This window comes from Ursus americanus, chromosome 3 (genome assembly GCF_024610735.1).
Source record: "Ursus americanus isolate L20-20 chromosome 3, mUrsAme1.1.p, whole genome shotgun sequence".
NCBI classification, from domain to species: domain Eukaryota; kingdom Metazoa; phylum Chordata; class Mammalia; order Carnivora; family Ursidae; genus Ursus; species Ursus americanus.
Window position 1 is genome coordinate 45492422 of NC_142129.1, and position 15236 is coordinate 45507657.

At 46.8% G+C, this 15236-nt stretch overlaps 1 protein-coding gene and 1 long non-coding RNA gene across 5 annotated transcripts in view; one reads left to right on the forward strand and one right to left on the reverse strand.

Annotated features, from left to right (window-relative positions):
- Window positions 1-10536: 10536 nt before the first annotated feature.
- PRR15 (proline rich 15) lies at window positions 10537-14063 on the reverse strand. Its single transcript, XM_045792952.2, has 2 exons — window positions 13374-14063; window positions 10537-11619 (listed from the first exon to the last, which is right to left on the reverse strand). The coding sequence occupies exon 2, from the start codon at window positions 11522-11524 to the stop codon at window positions 11135-11137; it is 390 nt and encodes a 129-aa protein (XP_045648908.1). The 5' UTR covers window positions 11525-11619; window positions 13374-14063; the 3' UTR covers window positions 10537-11134.
- Window positions 14005-15236, forward strand: part of LOC123789124 (uncharacterized) — a 43575-nt gene continuing 42343 nt past the window's right edge. For 2 of the 4 annotated variants that reach the window (XR_006778684.2, XR_015723921.1), the window contains exon 1: window positions 14100-14175. This is a non-coding gene — a long non-coding RNA (uncharacterized LOC123789124). Of the gene's footprint in view, window positions 14176-15236 lie in introns of all 4 variants that reach the window. The other 2 variants (XR_006778682.2, XR_015723922.1) reach the window with 2 other exon arrangements.

The window sequence follows — 15236 nt, forward strand, 5'->3', positions numbered from 1 at the left end:
CTGCTCCAAATGAGAACAGGTTGAACCATACAGCACAGCACATCTCTGGATTCGTTCACTGGTGAGAGTAGACATGGGGCTCTGGTTCCGGGGTGGAGGCATACTGGCGCCCAGGAAGTGGATCTGTGTATCTTGAGAAGTCAAAGGGGTTGAGGTCTCCCAGAAGACTCCCTGCTCCCCAGTCAAGGGCTGCTTTGGACTCTGACCCCTCTGGAGCTCTGCACACTTGCAAAGTTAAGAGGCAGAACATCACGCTCTGCTGGTGGCATCTCCTACGTACTGGCTCAAGTAGGCAGAGATGTTAATCCGGAAGCAAAGGGGGTCCATTGTTCAGGATTGTGAGCCTGTTTAACACCTTCAGGTCACTCACAATTCCCGAGATGTAATTAATTCATCAAAATATCCTGGGTGGTTCCTGAGTGATCCAACACCAGTCTCCAAACTATCATCATTTGTACTACACAGTATTACACTGAGACTATAACTAAGTATAGATTAAGATCCTACTGTCTCCTGCATCTGCAGTTTGGCCCCTTGCCTGATACCTAATAGGCACATTGAATAAGTAAAAGAAAGAATGGACTCAGTAAATATTTGAGGAAGTGATTAATTATTGAAAGGGCACAACCAGGGCTGAAATTTATGAAGTATGTGAAGCACTAAAAACATCTGTGTTTTACTCATTTTTTGTCCCAAGGCCTATACAGGAGTTTGCACGTAGTATGTACTCAATAAATCATTGTTGATCTGTGCTGAAGTTATAGATCCCATCAATTAAATATCACATTGCAAATATATGACAGCTAAGTGCCCCCACAATTAAAGGGTGAGATGGGTAAGATTCTAGCTTTCCTTCCTGAAAAGCCATAGCTCTGTGCCCGTGTAGACTGGAGAGAACTGTCTTCCTCCCTCCGAATACTCCCTGGTGCGTGTAGACTCAGCTACGGCAGGATCAGGGGCGGCCACATCCACGTTCTCATCACGATCAACTGGGGAATGTCAGGCACTTCCTTTCAGACCTCTTATGCTTGTTGGGACCCTCATTAGGCTGCATGTCCTGCTCTGTGGCTGTTTCTGTCTCCTTACCCTGCCCTACCACCCCACACCTCCATCTCTCCATCAAATTCCTAAGAATTGGCCTCAATGTAAAAGAAACTTAGAATATGTTCAAGGGTGAAATATGAGCAGCTGCCTTTAATTAAAACACATCCTTCTGCAAACTCAGACTGAGACAGACTTCCTGCCAGGGACGGTCAGCCAAGTCTCAGAGGTGTTGAAACCCTCTCGGGAACTGCCAGTGAGCTACCCAAGGCCTGCCCTAAAGTCCCAGCATCATCATCTCTGCAAAAGTTGTCCCAGGTGATGTCCCCCCTGCGTTTACACAGCAGGGGACGGCTTGAGTAAACCCTGTGGATCATGGGGAATAAATTGGTTCCTTGTCTCTAGTCTTCTAGATCAGAAACACAGGGAAAGGGATCACTCCTCAGGCTTTAGAGATTTTTTGTTCACAAAGTGGTGTCCCCAGAGACACCTGAAGCCATGTTTAGGCATTCCTGACACAGACCATTGCATCTAACTACTGGGCTAATGGCCTCCTCATTTTCCAACTTAACCTCCCTCGTTAGGGGATCTGGCAACACTGTAAATGCATTCACTAAATAATCCCAGGTTTAGGGTACCTCCTTGAATATAAAGATGATGACACAGCATCCCCATCTCGGGGCCTGCACCTGTGCTTCTCTCCTTCTTTCCATCTCCTAGACTCTCCCCCATGTCCACCTGTCCTTGAGTTTTTGGAACAAGGACAATTTTCTAGAATGCAGACTTCTTAGGATTCCCCTAGGGAATGGAGCCTCCACATTCAGTTTCTCAAGCAGACTACCGTGGTAACTCCTCCAGGCCATCGCAAGCCATCATTCAGCAGTAAGAATAAAAGAGCCGATATTACCGAGGCCTTCTTCTGGGCTGCACAGCTTATCTGTCAGAGAGAGGCTTTACGTGGACTTAGTTCATGCAAAAACACCACGAAGTGGAATTGTCACTTCCATATACTCACAAGGAAAGCAGCCGGGGAGGCAAGGTAACCCCACTGGAGTCCCCTCCATGTGGCTGCTCAAGTCACAGAAGTGGCCTCCGGAGACCTGGAAGTATGCAAAGAAAAAGCTGATCTAAGGGGGTTCATCAAGCTTGTGGGTCCCTGAACAACCTGATCCCCAGAAGGGTTTCCAGGCAGCCAGGAGAACGGGAGCCAGGATCTGATGACAGAAGAGAGAATGTTGCTCAGTGAACTAGAACAGGCCTACTTCGGAGGGATCACCGGACAGAGGGTGCAGGTGAAGGGGGGCTGAGGCTCGACCTTGGAGGGCAGGGTGTGAGCTTTAAGGCACTTTTAATGGTTTCAGATTTTATCCTGAGGGTATTGTCTCATCAGAGAGCACTAAACAGAGGAAGGAGATGCGTGGCTTAACTTTCCATTTGGAAACATTTTGAAATTTTTAAGTTTTTAAAATATTTTTTAAAGATTTTATTTGTTTATCTGTCAGAGAGAGAGTACAAGTAGGGGTAGCAGCAGGCAGAGGGAGAAGCAGACTCCCTGCTGAGCAAGGAGCCCAATGTGGGACTCCATGCCAGGACCCTGGGATCATGACCTGAGCCAAAGGCAGACGCTTAACCAACTGAGCCACTCAGGAGTCCCAATTTGAAATATTTTTAAAGATTTTTAAAGAGCTGTCAACTTTTTAAAAAGTTCGTTCCGTGGTGGGTTGGGGAATAGATTGCATCGGGGCAGGAGTGAAGACAGATGGCAGGTGAGTAGGGGGCTGGACTGGGCTGGGCCAGGCACAAGAAACCGGGGTGGGGGTAGGGTTGCTTTCACTTAGTGGCAAGAGGGATGGAGAGAGATGTTCAGATTCGAAAAAGTTTCTTAGAAATACAGAACAGACTGATGAATTTGGTGAATGGAGGAAGCCAAGAATGACTTCCAGTTTTCTGGCTGGAACCACTGGGAGGAGGAGATTCTGGACGGGCTGAGTGACAGGTGCGCCCAGGAGACTTGCCTGCAGGACGGATGTGTCAACAGGGTTCGGTGCTGTGCAGAGGCTTCCTATGGCCCGGCCTCCGGAGGGACAAAGTAATGATCTTACCTCAATCATTTTAGGCTGATGCTCACCTCTCCTTCCCCATCATCCCTCACTCAGCTGGGGGGGGGGGGGTGAAAAATAAAGCTTCATCTCAGAGTTTTAAACACACAAACTCATACATAGAATATGTGTTTAAAAAATAACTGGAAGAAAATACACTCAATGGTGCTTACTCTGGGTAGTGGGGTTCGGAGAAGTCTTTATTTAGTATTTTCCAAAGGATTGGTGATGGATTTGTATTAATAACATGATAAGAAAAATAAATCAGCAGAAGGAAAATATCACTTTGAAGTCTGCAACAGTAAGACTGTGGTTGCATCCTGAGCACTGCTTTTCCTTCTAGATCAGCAAGGCCCATTACATCTGCGACTTCTTCCTAACATGTAAACAGTTCTAAAGATGACACTGTTTCAGATGATCAGCTGTCAGAGAGAGCTGGTGGGAGTGCCCCTGGATTTTGTAAAATTATAAGAAAGGCTTTAATTTCTAAACTGCTTCAGGGTCCTCTTCGAAGTTATACAGGGCTTGGGACAAGCCACATTATACCTTCCCACTTCCTCGCTCTGTACCAATATTGCATAAATAGAATTGAAATTTGATTATAATAATAATAATAATATTGATGAAGAGTTTACCACGTGTGGAGTACAATTATGTATCCTTTCCATGCAACCTTAATAAACCAGTGAATTGGATACAATTATTTTTAAAGATGAAAAAAATTAAAGCTTAGATGAAATATCAGACAGAGAAAGACAAATACTGGATAATCTCACTTATGTGTGGAATCTAAAAAAAAAAAAATCAAATTCATAGAAATAGCAGATTGGTGGTTGCCAGAGGCAAAGTGTGGGGGAAATGGGTAAAGGTGGTTAAAAGGTACTAACTTCTACTTATAAGATTAAAAGGCTCTGAGGATATAATGTACAGCAGAGTGGCTATCGTTGACAACACCGTCTTGTATATTTGAAAGTTGCCAAGAGAGTAGATCTCACAACTTCTCATCACAAGAAAAAAAATTGGTAACAATGTGAGGTGATGAATGTTTTCTAACCTTACTGTGGTCATCATTTCACAACATATAAATATATCTAATCATGTTGTATTATACAACTTAAGCTAATACAGTGTTATCTGTCAATTATGTCTTAGTAGAATTGGGGGAAAACAAAAAAGAAAAACAAAACCCCACAAATAATGCAAAAACAAAAAAACAACAACAAAAAATTGGATCATAGCTAGATTATGTAACTCATACAGTTTCCCAGATAGATTCCCAGAATCTAAATCTAACCCATCTGACTTCAGAGCCCACTGTCCTAACTAGTATACATCATTCTACTTCTGCAGGAAATTGGATTTAAATCTCATTGGCTCAGCAGTGAGCTCTATGTGCTGGGCACGGTGCTGGGCACAGCAGAGCCTGTAAGAATCAGAGTTCTTCCCTGAAATAGCTTACCATCTGATGGTGGAGAAAGGGACAATACTGTCTGTGGGATAGGATCCTGTGTGGTCCATGCAGGGAACCAGATGAGGGGACCTAACTCCATCTGGGGGCTCTTATTGGAGCAACTGATGTCGTAGTTAAAACTGAAAGGAAGCGTAGGAGCTCTATTAGGATTTGCACTGTGTACAGAGGAGGAGAGTTCAAGTAGCTGGAGGAGCTGATATGGGTGGATGGGATCACAGCCCCTCCCCCCAAATATGTCTATGGTGAGGGACACCATGTTGATTGCAGTGTTTCTCTGGAATTTGTTGCAGGTATTGGAGATCTGATTTGTTTCTTAAACATAAACATAGATACCACTTCTTTTAGATACACTTTACAATAATAGAATTTTTGAACTGGCAGTGTCTGAACTTCTCATTTGTAAGTGAGAAAATGAAAGCCCGGAGCAGGAGGTGATTTGCCTGAGATCACACAACTACTGGTTAGAAAATCGGGTCTAGGACCTGGGTTTCCAGTCAGGCAGGCCATTCTGTCCTTTCCTGAATCCTGTCATCTTTGGGGCCTCGTTCCATCTATTCATGGACTCACAAGCTGCTATGTAAGGCTGTGTGGGTTGTGTAATGCACGAGAGGGTCTGCTGTGGGAATGTGTCAGGGCCGAAGTCTACCCAGAGGAAGGAGTACCTTTTTCTCACTTTGCAAAACCACTTTATGGCAAGCAACTGCCCTCTTGAAACTAATGTTGCCAACCTACAGAAATCTAAATTTCTTCCCACACTGTATTAATGCAGTGATGTTTCCTGTATTTTTATCCATGGGGTTCAAATAATTAAGTGATTAGTGCTTTAGTGCTCCCTGGCACACAGGACCAGTTCTAGAAGGTCTATTTCCAGCACATTCTGCCAGTGTGGCACCACAGCGACTTCTCTGCCAGTCAGTGGCTCATGGCGGTACCCTTTCTAATTGGGTCAGGGGCAGTTGGAGGCAAGAGCAATCTATCTCAGCTCCTGGGTAGTGGCTGTCCTTTATCTTTATTCCTGTATTTTGGGGGGTTCTCTTTACTTCCTACTGGCCAATCTCTCATTATTTCTTACTAGCCATCCCTGTTATGGGTAATAATTCTTTATATTAAATGCTCTCTGTTCAAATTACTCTGTGTTTTCTCTCTCCTGATCAGATTCTGGCTGATTCACAGCCCTCAGACATTTCTCTACCAGCCAGACATAGCCTGTCTCCCTAGAGGAGAAAAAATTATGGCCCCACCAAGAGCTATATGCTAGCTGCACATGCTACCTACCTGGAAGGTCCATGTCCTAGAGGATGGTCCAGGAGTTCATATGGGGGAATGAAGAATAAACATTGCCCCTTGAATTTCCCTGAGCTCCCTGACTAAAGGGACAGAGAGACACATGATCACATACACATAATATGGTCCGTGGTGGTGGGTAACACAGGCTTGAAGGTACAACCCATACATGTTCCCAGGAGCTGTGTTTTGGGGGAAGGAGGTCCCTGACAGTTACCCAGAGGGAGACACTTGAATCTTGAAGGTAGACTGAGGCTCTGCCAGGCAGGTGGTGGGCAAAGAATATGCTAAGCAGAGGTAACAGGACAAACTGTTAAATATTTGATTCTAACTCGAGTAACGAGCCTCAATGTTTCTGTAGAGCAGAATCACCCCAACTATTGGGCCAGAAGACGACATGGTTTTGGTAGCACCCCACCATAAGGCCGTACCCTTATTGCAGTTTATTTCTTCCTGGCTCCCGAGCCGGGCCGCCAGCACTGAACAGGTGGTGCCCTTGTGTTTTATACTAAACAATGAGCGTTGTATGAACTAGTTTTACAACCAGCTGCTCAAAATAGCAGAATACTCAGAGAGTTTTAAAGCTGGAATATGGCCTCCATCCCATCATTTTACAGAATAATAAGCCGACATCAGATGGTCCAAGACTCAAGAGCGAGTCACAGAGACAACTATGATTGAGTGTCTTGGAAACTGTGTGGGAACTTTTTGCTGCCATTCTTGTAGGGTACGAGTCAGCGGTTATACTTGTGGACTGGAACTAGAAAGAAATTAATAATCCAGGGTATTGTAACTCAAGGAAAATCCCTTCAGAAAAGGCATGAGGAGGTCCAAGATGGGCCCCACATTCCCTACTCAACGGACAGGTCAGTCGGTGGCTGCTCTCATGGTTAGGGACCTTTGGCTTCTTCAACATGACCCTCTCTACTTTTAGGGTCAGAGATTTCTGTCTCACCGGTAACAATCTTGTTACACATCCCAGATAAAGCCACTTCCTCGTGGGTCTTTTCTATTGCATGAGGTTTTTCAACAACTCTGACGTGGTAATGATGGGTCCATGATTTTGTCATCTGCTGCGCAATTCGATTTGGAAGTAGAGTTGAATTCCTTGGTTTGAATACTTGGAAGGATCACTTCTGTCCTCTGTCTTATTTATCGTGATCTGTAGCTGTTTCCATTTCTTTACAAACGGTCGGCTGTCCTCTGCTAGGGAAGGCCTACGTTCTTTCCTTACATCCTATCTCCTTAGTGATAATCTTCTCTCATCATGAACGCTATTCTTCCCATATTCCAAGTCCGCAAGGCCATCTTTTGACAACCGTCAAAAGTGGTCATCAACGTGCTGTGCCTGCAGGAGGCCAGGGAAGGCCCCGTGCCTCCTGGCACCCCCTCTTCTACGACTCCGAGCCTAATGGGAATGCACATGCAATGGCTCAGAGGCAAAGTGAGTATGGGGTGGGGGACTACAGAGAAGATAGGAGAAGAATGATGCCTTAATGGACAGCCACCTTATCAGTGACAAAGTTTTCCCAGGGCTGCGTACTTGTTTCCAGTACTTGTGTGCTGATGCTCAAACAGTATAAAATGTCTTTCGTCCCACTTTCTACTTGCCATGGAGATCAACTTGAGCTTATTCCAAGAAAGAATCTCCTACATTTCTGTATAATTATGATAAAATGCTCCATGAATCAAATAGACTTTTCAAAGATCAGTTTCCTTTACTGTATCTATCAGGCCAGTTTTTTGTGTGTTAGTTTCTGACATCTGGCTGGCCTGACTCAGCTAGGGAAAAATAATATTCTTTCTCTCTTTTCCTCATAAAAAGGGTCCCGTGACCACTGTGTATAATTATCCCACTCTTTTACTTATTCCTTTCTGATTCACTTTTTATTTGAAATTCTTTAGGCTCATTTTTGTTATTTATCTATTTGAAGGCACCAAAATTTTCCTCTGAGCATCTCGGGAGAACTATTTTTTTTTAAAAAGATTTTATTTATTTATTTGTCAGAGAGAGGGAGAGAGAGAGCACAAGCAGGGGGAGTGGCAGGCAGAGGGAGAAGCAGGCTCCCTGCTGAGCAGGGAGCCTAACGTGGGACACAATCCCAGGACCCTGGGATCATGACCTAAGTGGAAGGGAGACGCTTAACCAACTGAACCACCCAGGTGTCCCTCAGGAGAACTATTGCTGACAAAGTTTTAGCCAGTGCTACTGTTCATTAGGGTTATAGTTCCTTTCTAAGGATGTGGCAAAATCAGGCTTGCTGAGTTCACGTGTTTCAAAGCACAAAAAGTACTTCCCAGTGTTATACTGAAGCAGAATGTCCTAACTGCATACACAAAATAGAGTCTCTGCTCTTGAAATGCAAATCACAGTGGGATGAACAATGGGAACAATGGGAACAATGGAAGTATGAACACAAAGGGACGTTCAGGTGACCTGTGATAGGAGTCACGACTCAGCAAGGAGAGTCACAGAGGCGAAAACTACCCTGTGTATATAATTATCATGGTTATGAAAGCATTTAGCAAACACACAAGAAGATTTTTGTCCCTTTTCCTCCCATATCATTTGAAAGCATGGTGTTAAAATTTCTTTAATGGTTTTCAAACTTGTGGGTGAAATTCCATTCGTAAGCCGATTTAAAGAAAGCAAAAGTCTCTAATCTAACTCCACATTTAATTCAACACTTTCCCTTGATTTACTATAAATTATCTTGAGGTTTAAAACATTTAAATCTGTATACATGGTATGAGAATGTAATTAATCATCTGTAAAACATATAAATCCCAGCAAGACACTTTGTCAAATTATCTCATCTTACCCATGATCTTTTCATCCCACCAATTTTGCTTGGTTTCTGATTTCACGGAGTTGGGATTAAATCAGTGCATTCCTCCCACTGCATAATTAGGACTCCTTTAAAACTCTGTAATTACAAACCTCAACTGGAGATTGTGTATTACACTCGCTGTCATAACTGCCATTAGCATGGTTTTCAATTCTTCCAGAACAGTGAGGTAAAGATGTTATGTGAATAAGTTCTATTGCTATATGTCTGCTATGGATTATCTGCAGTGATTATAGTCTTGGATGTGATCCCAAACAAGATACAGAACCTGGGAAAATGCCAATATTTTGTGAATTGAAAGGAATTTTTAAAAAAAATTTTTTTAAACAATAAAACCATGAATGAAAGAGTTAGTGTAAAGTTTTTAAATTATGCAGTTGCAGGCTTGATTTTATAAATGGGTACAGTCCTAATCTATTGGTCCTCTTGGGACGGGAAAAATATTCTGGATATGCACCTTAATTTTGATTACTTTCTACAAAGTGGAGTTAAAATGCCTTATGAAGGTGTTCCAAAGCCTTATTTGGCAGCTTCTGCTTGCTTGACTCCCGGTGATCTGCCCCTGTCCCCTCCTTACCACGAACTTCTCCAGCACATGCCCCTCTCCCTCTTCTTCATTAGAGTCTAGAGATGGGAGGCCCACTTTAAACTAAATACAAAGTCTTCCTCATCCAGGAAGCTCACACTGATGAGACTTTGGTCATGTATTCCCAGTTCTAAATACACAACAAAAAGTCTTTTCATGATTAAAAAAAAAAAAAACCTCATATATTTTCTCTTTTAATGTAAGGTGTTCATAATCCTCATATGAACAATTTCTGTTGGGTTAAGCCTTTGGTATGTGGAGACTCATGTATCAAATGGTAAACTGTATTATTACCCAAACTCGATTCACTAATTTAAGTCCATTTTAGCTATTTTCATCAAATTTCGTTATTCAATCTCTTTTAGCCAATGAACCTGTTTTGCTATTTTATCAATTACTGAGAGAAATAAAAAACTGCCTCTTTCTATATAACACATTCAGAAGCTCCAATCAAGTTCTTGCTTGTAATCATCTGAAATATATGTGTATACACGCACACACACACATACACACACACATATACTTTGACCACTAGAATTTCCTTGCTATGTATTTCTGGATGGTTATAAATGAAATGAATTGTGATAGGAGTGATCCCAGTGGCCCTTAACAACTACAATAACTCTCTTGTAATTTGCTGAAAGCAAGTGGTATTCATTTACTCCTTTTCTTGAAGTTCCTAACAAAAGCAAATAGGTAAATTTTTGTTCAGAATCTTCAGATTAGTACGTCTAAAGGCTTTGAAACCAGATAAATGCATAAGTCAGACTAAAGAAACAAACTTTTGAAGCAAAGGGGTGGGAAAAGAAGCCAGCTTTGCACAAACGAAGAGCTCAGTCCATCTGTTTAAGTATTTCCAGACAATTGTTAGTAAGGTTAACGATGGATACTAAAAAGAATTATTACTGGCATTGTGAGTTACTCTACTGTATGAAGATGTACTGAAGTAACGAAGAGAATTTAGGAGTATTTAGTACTTCTCCCTCCCTTCCTCAAATTTAGTTAGTAAATAGAGATATTGGGCCAACTGCTTCCAGACTGGGTGTTACTAGCTTTCAGAAATGTTCTCCTCCCTGTAGCTTTCCGAGAGAGAGTAGCTGTTCTGTTGTGTGGCAAATGATTAACTCTGTCACTTTGGATTTTTGTATGCCTGCCTTTAAGTATGACGGACTTCAGTCTTGCAATGGAAAAAACACAAAAGTCACCTTAAGTTTTACAGTGCAACAATTTTAATAGTCCACACTAAAATAGGCAGTACAGTTTTGTAGTTCAACATTAAAAGCAACCTTGCCTTAGACAAATTACTTCTCCGGAAGGTTTCCTGCCCTCTCTAGTCCCTTCACTTAAGGTTTGAGTCTACCCAAGTACGTCTAAAGCGCATTTCGCTGGCGTTAATCTGCTTTCCAATAGCGAGTTCTGAATCAGAGCAGGGCTTCCTCGTTGGAGGGGCTGTGCGGTCCCAGCTGGGCTACCAACTCAGAGAAGTATCCTTCTCACTCCCCTGGTGGCCCAAGGGGTGGAGGCCACGGGAGACCTTTTGGAAAAAAAATAATTACGCCAGCTTCCTCTGTGGCAGGTATCTTCTCTGACCACAGATAAATACTCAATGCCTCCTTGAGTCATGAAATATTGAAAACTCAGTGGACACTTCGATTCCCAGGAAAATAAAATCGGGGAGGCCTTGCGTGAACACTCTGAAGTTGGTGGGATGAGACACCAAGTACTAGGGAGGCCAGAAATCTCAGATTTAGAACTGGGGATAGGGAGGAGTGGTGGGAAGAGACACAGTCCTGGAGCGCTCTGGCTATTGCGTGTCGTCGTGCGGGTCACCAGGGAAGCCCGCCTCCTCCGGGGACCTGACTCCTTCGGGCAGCAGAGTGGCGCGCACTTTCCTCTTCTCTTTAAAGCGGCCAGAGCGCGAGATCTTCAAATTGCGGCGGCTGTTGCCCGATTTGTCCCCGCACAACTTGTCTGGCTTGTGGGGCTCGCTGGCACCCCCGAGGAGATTGGGGTGCTGATTCTCCCGGGAGCTGCTAGTCCAGTCCGGGCTGGGCGGCGCGGGCGGCGCGGGCTCCCCGGGGGCAGGCTGTGCGGGAGGCTGCGCCCCTACCGCGGCTTCCTTGCTTTTCTTCCTGTTGTTGGTTAGCGATTTCCACCAGGGCCCCGAGCTGCCGGTGCCGCCGCTGTCGGCCATGGCCGGCCGGCCGAGGGGCCCGGGGCGCGGCCGGGGGGAAGGGCCGGCTCTCCTGGCGACGCCGGCTGTTTGAGGGGTGGGAGCTAGGCAGCGGCCTGTGCGGGGCAAACAAACAGAATTTGGTTACAGGGTTGGTCTAAGTCACGTGCCCCCAACTGCACTTCCTCCCCTCGCTCCGCCCGCACGCGATCGACAGGGGTCCGAGAGCCCGCAGCCGTGCACCAGGAGCTGCGCGGTCCTCCGAGGGCCGCGCTGCGCCCAAAGGGCGAAGGCGGACGAGTGGCCTCCAGGGCGCCACCGTCTGGTCTCCAGATAGCTTGGCACTCTCCCGCCTCAACCCTTGCCTCGCCTCCGGTGCCAGTGCGGGGGTCAGCGCGCGGGGGGGGGGGGGCAGGGGGCCCAGGGGAGGTTCCCCGGCCTCTGAATGAACCCGGCTCGAGAGCGAAGCTGGCCGTCCTGTCACCTTGACTGACTGTAGAGGGACGGCCAAAGGTGACCCACTTGGCCCAGAGGGGCCCCCCTCTTGGATGAGCACCTGGGAGGAGGGCGCCTGGCAGCGAGCGCGTCCCCGCGGTAGATGAGCACTGACCCCTGCCAACAGTTCCGAAATTTCCCTCAAAGGCTTTTTCCCATAGACTTCTGTCACAGGATCCTTTTCAATGTGATTTTTCAGGGGGATTTACATGCCAATAAGAGCGAGGGACAAGCTCACGGTGTTTTGTTTCTTTTAAATTCTGCTTTTGACAGAACTTCTGCCTTGTCGCTTTCAGAGAAGCAGTCTAGACTTAACTTCCCGTGAAAACCGCCATCCCACGCTTCCTTTTATTCCCCAGAGACCAATCTTACGTCTCTTTGAAGCCACCCCCAGCGGATGGTTGAGATGAGGCCAAGAGGCCAATGTCCTCTTCTCTTAGTTCTGTATTCAAATATGCACCGAGCCTGTTTGCACCAGGCAACTCAACTCTTGGGATTTTAATTACAAATGAAAGATTTCTGGGTTGGGTATTTTCCCCCGCAATTCCTCCCTCCAGAGAGGAAACCTGCTGTGCGCAACCAGGAACTCCAAACCGTTGTGCTTCTCCCCGGCTTCTAAACCAGCGCTCTGCGGAGCGAAAAGGCTGTTTTTTGACACTGAACGTGCTAATAATCGGAAGCGAGAGTCCTGTGAGCGCTTTCTGGGCTGGGACTATGGGCACTAGCTGTACGAACGCGTTGGATTCGCTTGCGCCGCAGAGCATTTCCCAGGTTTCCTCTGGGCTCCTTCCCATCCCACGCGCCTGGCGCTCCCGAGATTGCCGGCGCGCTGGGGAGCGAAACTTTAGAGGTGTTTGTTGTTGGAGGCTCGGCTCCCGGAACCGTTGGGAAAGTTGGAGCGCCTACGCGACGCGGCGCGGCGGCCTCCGCCGCAGACCTGGGCCCCGGCTCCTCCCCAGGGCGCCCCGAGGGCACACTCGGGCTGCGACTTGAAAACAATAGAAGATAAAACCGCCAAAAGTCTTCCCGTAAAAAGGCACCCACTCCCCCAGGCACAGTTTGCAGTTGGGTTTGCAAACATCCTGCTCCCTCTATTGTACAGATCGGAGAAGCACCCCCAAGTTAGTCATTGGTGGTGGTGGTCGGGTGTCCTTATGGCCGCCTTCTGTCTTCCACCCTACACTCTCCTTTCCACAACCGTGTGCGCCGAAACGCTTTGCACTAATCGCTCAAGGGAAAGACGGCAAATTACGCAAATGTACGCAGAGCGCCTGCGGCTCGCAACATCTCCCCCTGGAGCTGGAGGGAACACCCCAGGTTGACACCCCGCAATGGGCTCTGTCTTGGAGGACGCAGAATCACCCTAATCGCTCACCTGTTCAGGCTTCCCAGTATCCCACGACTCCGCGTCGCCCTCGCCTCCAAGAGAACGGAGGGAGTGCACTGGGGACAACCTGGAAGCCCGGGCAGCGTCCCTCCCGCGCAGTCTTGGGGAGGTCGGGCTTCTCTCTGGAAGGTGTGTCAGCCGAAATCTCTGCAGTCCAGCTAAGCCGATTGCTGCTGCTGGTCTCCCCTGGCGCCTCCAACTTCTGCCGCCGCAGCCGTGGCGGCAGTTCTGGGCTCGCGGCGCGTTCGGCTCCGGCCGGAGGGCGCCTGGCGAACAGGTGCCAGGCTCACCGCCCCAGGTGAATGCCCAGGCAGGCTCTCCCGGTTAGCGAGCCTTTCATTCTCGCGCGCGTGCCCTCTTCCCTGCTAGCGCCGCCCGGCAGCCGCGGGGAGATGGGACTTCGGCTGCTCACTCTGGTGCATTGAACCTGCCTACACGTCGGTCCTCTGCACGGGAAAAAGACCTCTATCTGCCCACCTGCTGGTTATTCGCCAAGTGATTCGAGAAGCCAGAACCCAGGGTCAGAGTGGAAAGAAAGAAAGAAAGAAAGAAAGAAAAAAAAAACCCAACAACAAACACCCAAGGAGGCGGCCACAGCTGCCACAGGTGCAGGTAGGAACTTCGCGTTCCCGCCCTCCGGGGGACGAGATTGGATCAGGTTACATACGTGGCGCCAGCCTGGGGTGTCTGATTGGAGAAACGCCGGGCTGCGCCGCTCGCGCGTGCGACTCCTTCTCAGAGAAGAAACGGTGGAGGAGACCGTAGACCAGGAGACCGAGGCTGTATGTAGGTGGGCTCCGCGGGATAAATGTCGCCCCAGCTCTCCCTCTGCCCCTGCCCTGATTTCTTTTCTCCTTTCCTCTCCGGGTCCTTAGCCATGGCCACTCAGCTCCCAGGATTCCAGTTTTGTAATTCCCAGGAGCTGTTTCGTACCCAGGCAAAATGTTGCAGAGTTGCAGGCAGTCGTAGTTGAAAGGCGTTAATGTAAACAAGTTCGCTGTGTGCCAGCCAGGCGCTGTTTGCAGCGCTTTCTGGGGGTTAACTCATTTACTCCTCACGGGAGCCCTAGGACGTAGGTGCTGTTGTTTTCCTCACTTGAGAGGCGAGGAGACCCTAGAGCTGAAAGCTAAATGGTTGCTCAAAGTTGCGCGCTGGGTAACAGAGTCGGATTTGAACCCAGGAGGTCTGATCCAGCTCCTGCGGTCTTCAGTAGCTCCTTAGACTGCGGCCTGTGGTCTTGGCTCTTAAAACGTCGAAGTGAGGAAGTGAATTTCCTTCCCTCAGGTCTGGAAGTCCAGGGGACAGGCACTCCACCTGGGGAGGACAAATCGAGCCCTGAGCAGCTAGAGGAAGTGAACCAGTGGATTTCCACAAGGGTTCAGGGCGCTTTTTGCTCCTGGAAACATATGTGCACTTTTTATTGGTTGGGCGGAAAGGCATTGGCATGATCATTTTCACTAATGAAAGCAGAGATAAAACCTGCCTCATCTCCCAGGATGCTCTTCCTTTTCAAAGCACTATTTTGATGTTCCTTGAGGTCATGAATAACTCCTCTGAAGGAGTGGGTATAGAGCAACTGACACCCGAGGATCTTTGTTCTGAGGACTTTCTGAAGCATAAAAATAGGGAAAGGCAGGATGACTTCCTCAAATAACTTACAATGTAGAATTGGTGGAAAGAAACTTTTATAGAGTATTTCAATGCCTGAACTATGATAAAATATGAAGACTATATCATGTTTCTTAATTTAGCATTCTTGGATTTTTAAGTGATATGCACAACAGTGTGTATTTGAAAGTGAGGAGACTTCACATATTTATTGCGGTTAGTTTTAGAGAGTAAACTTTCAGT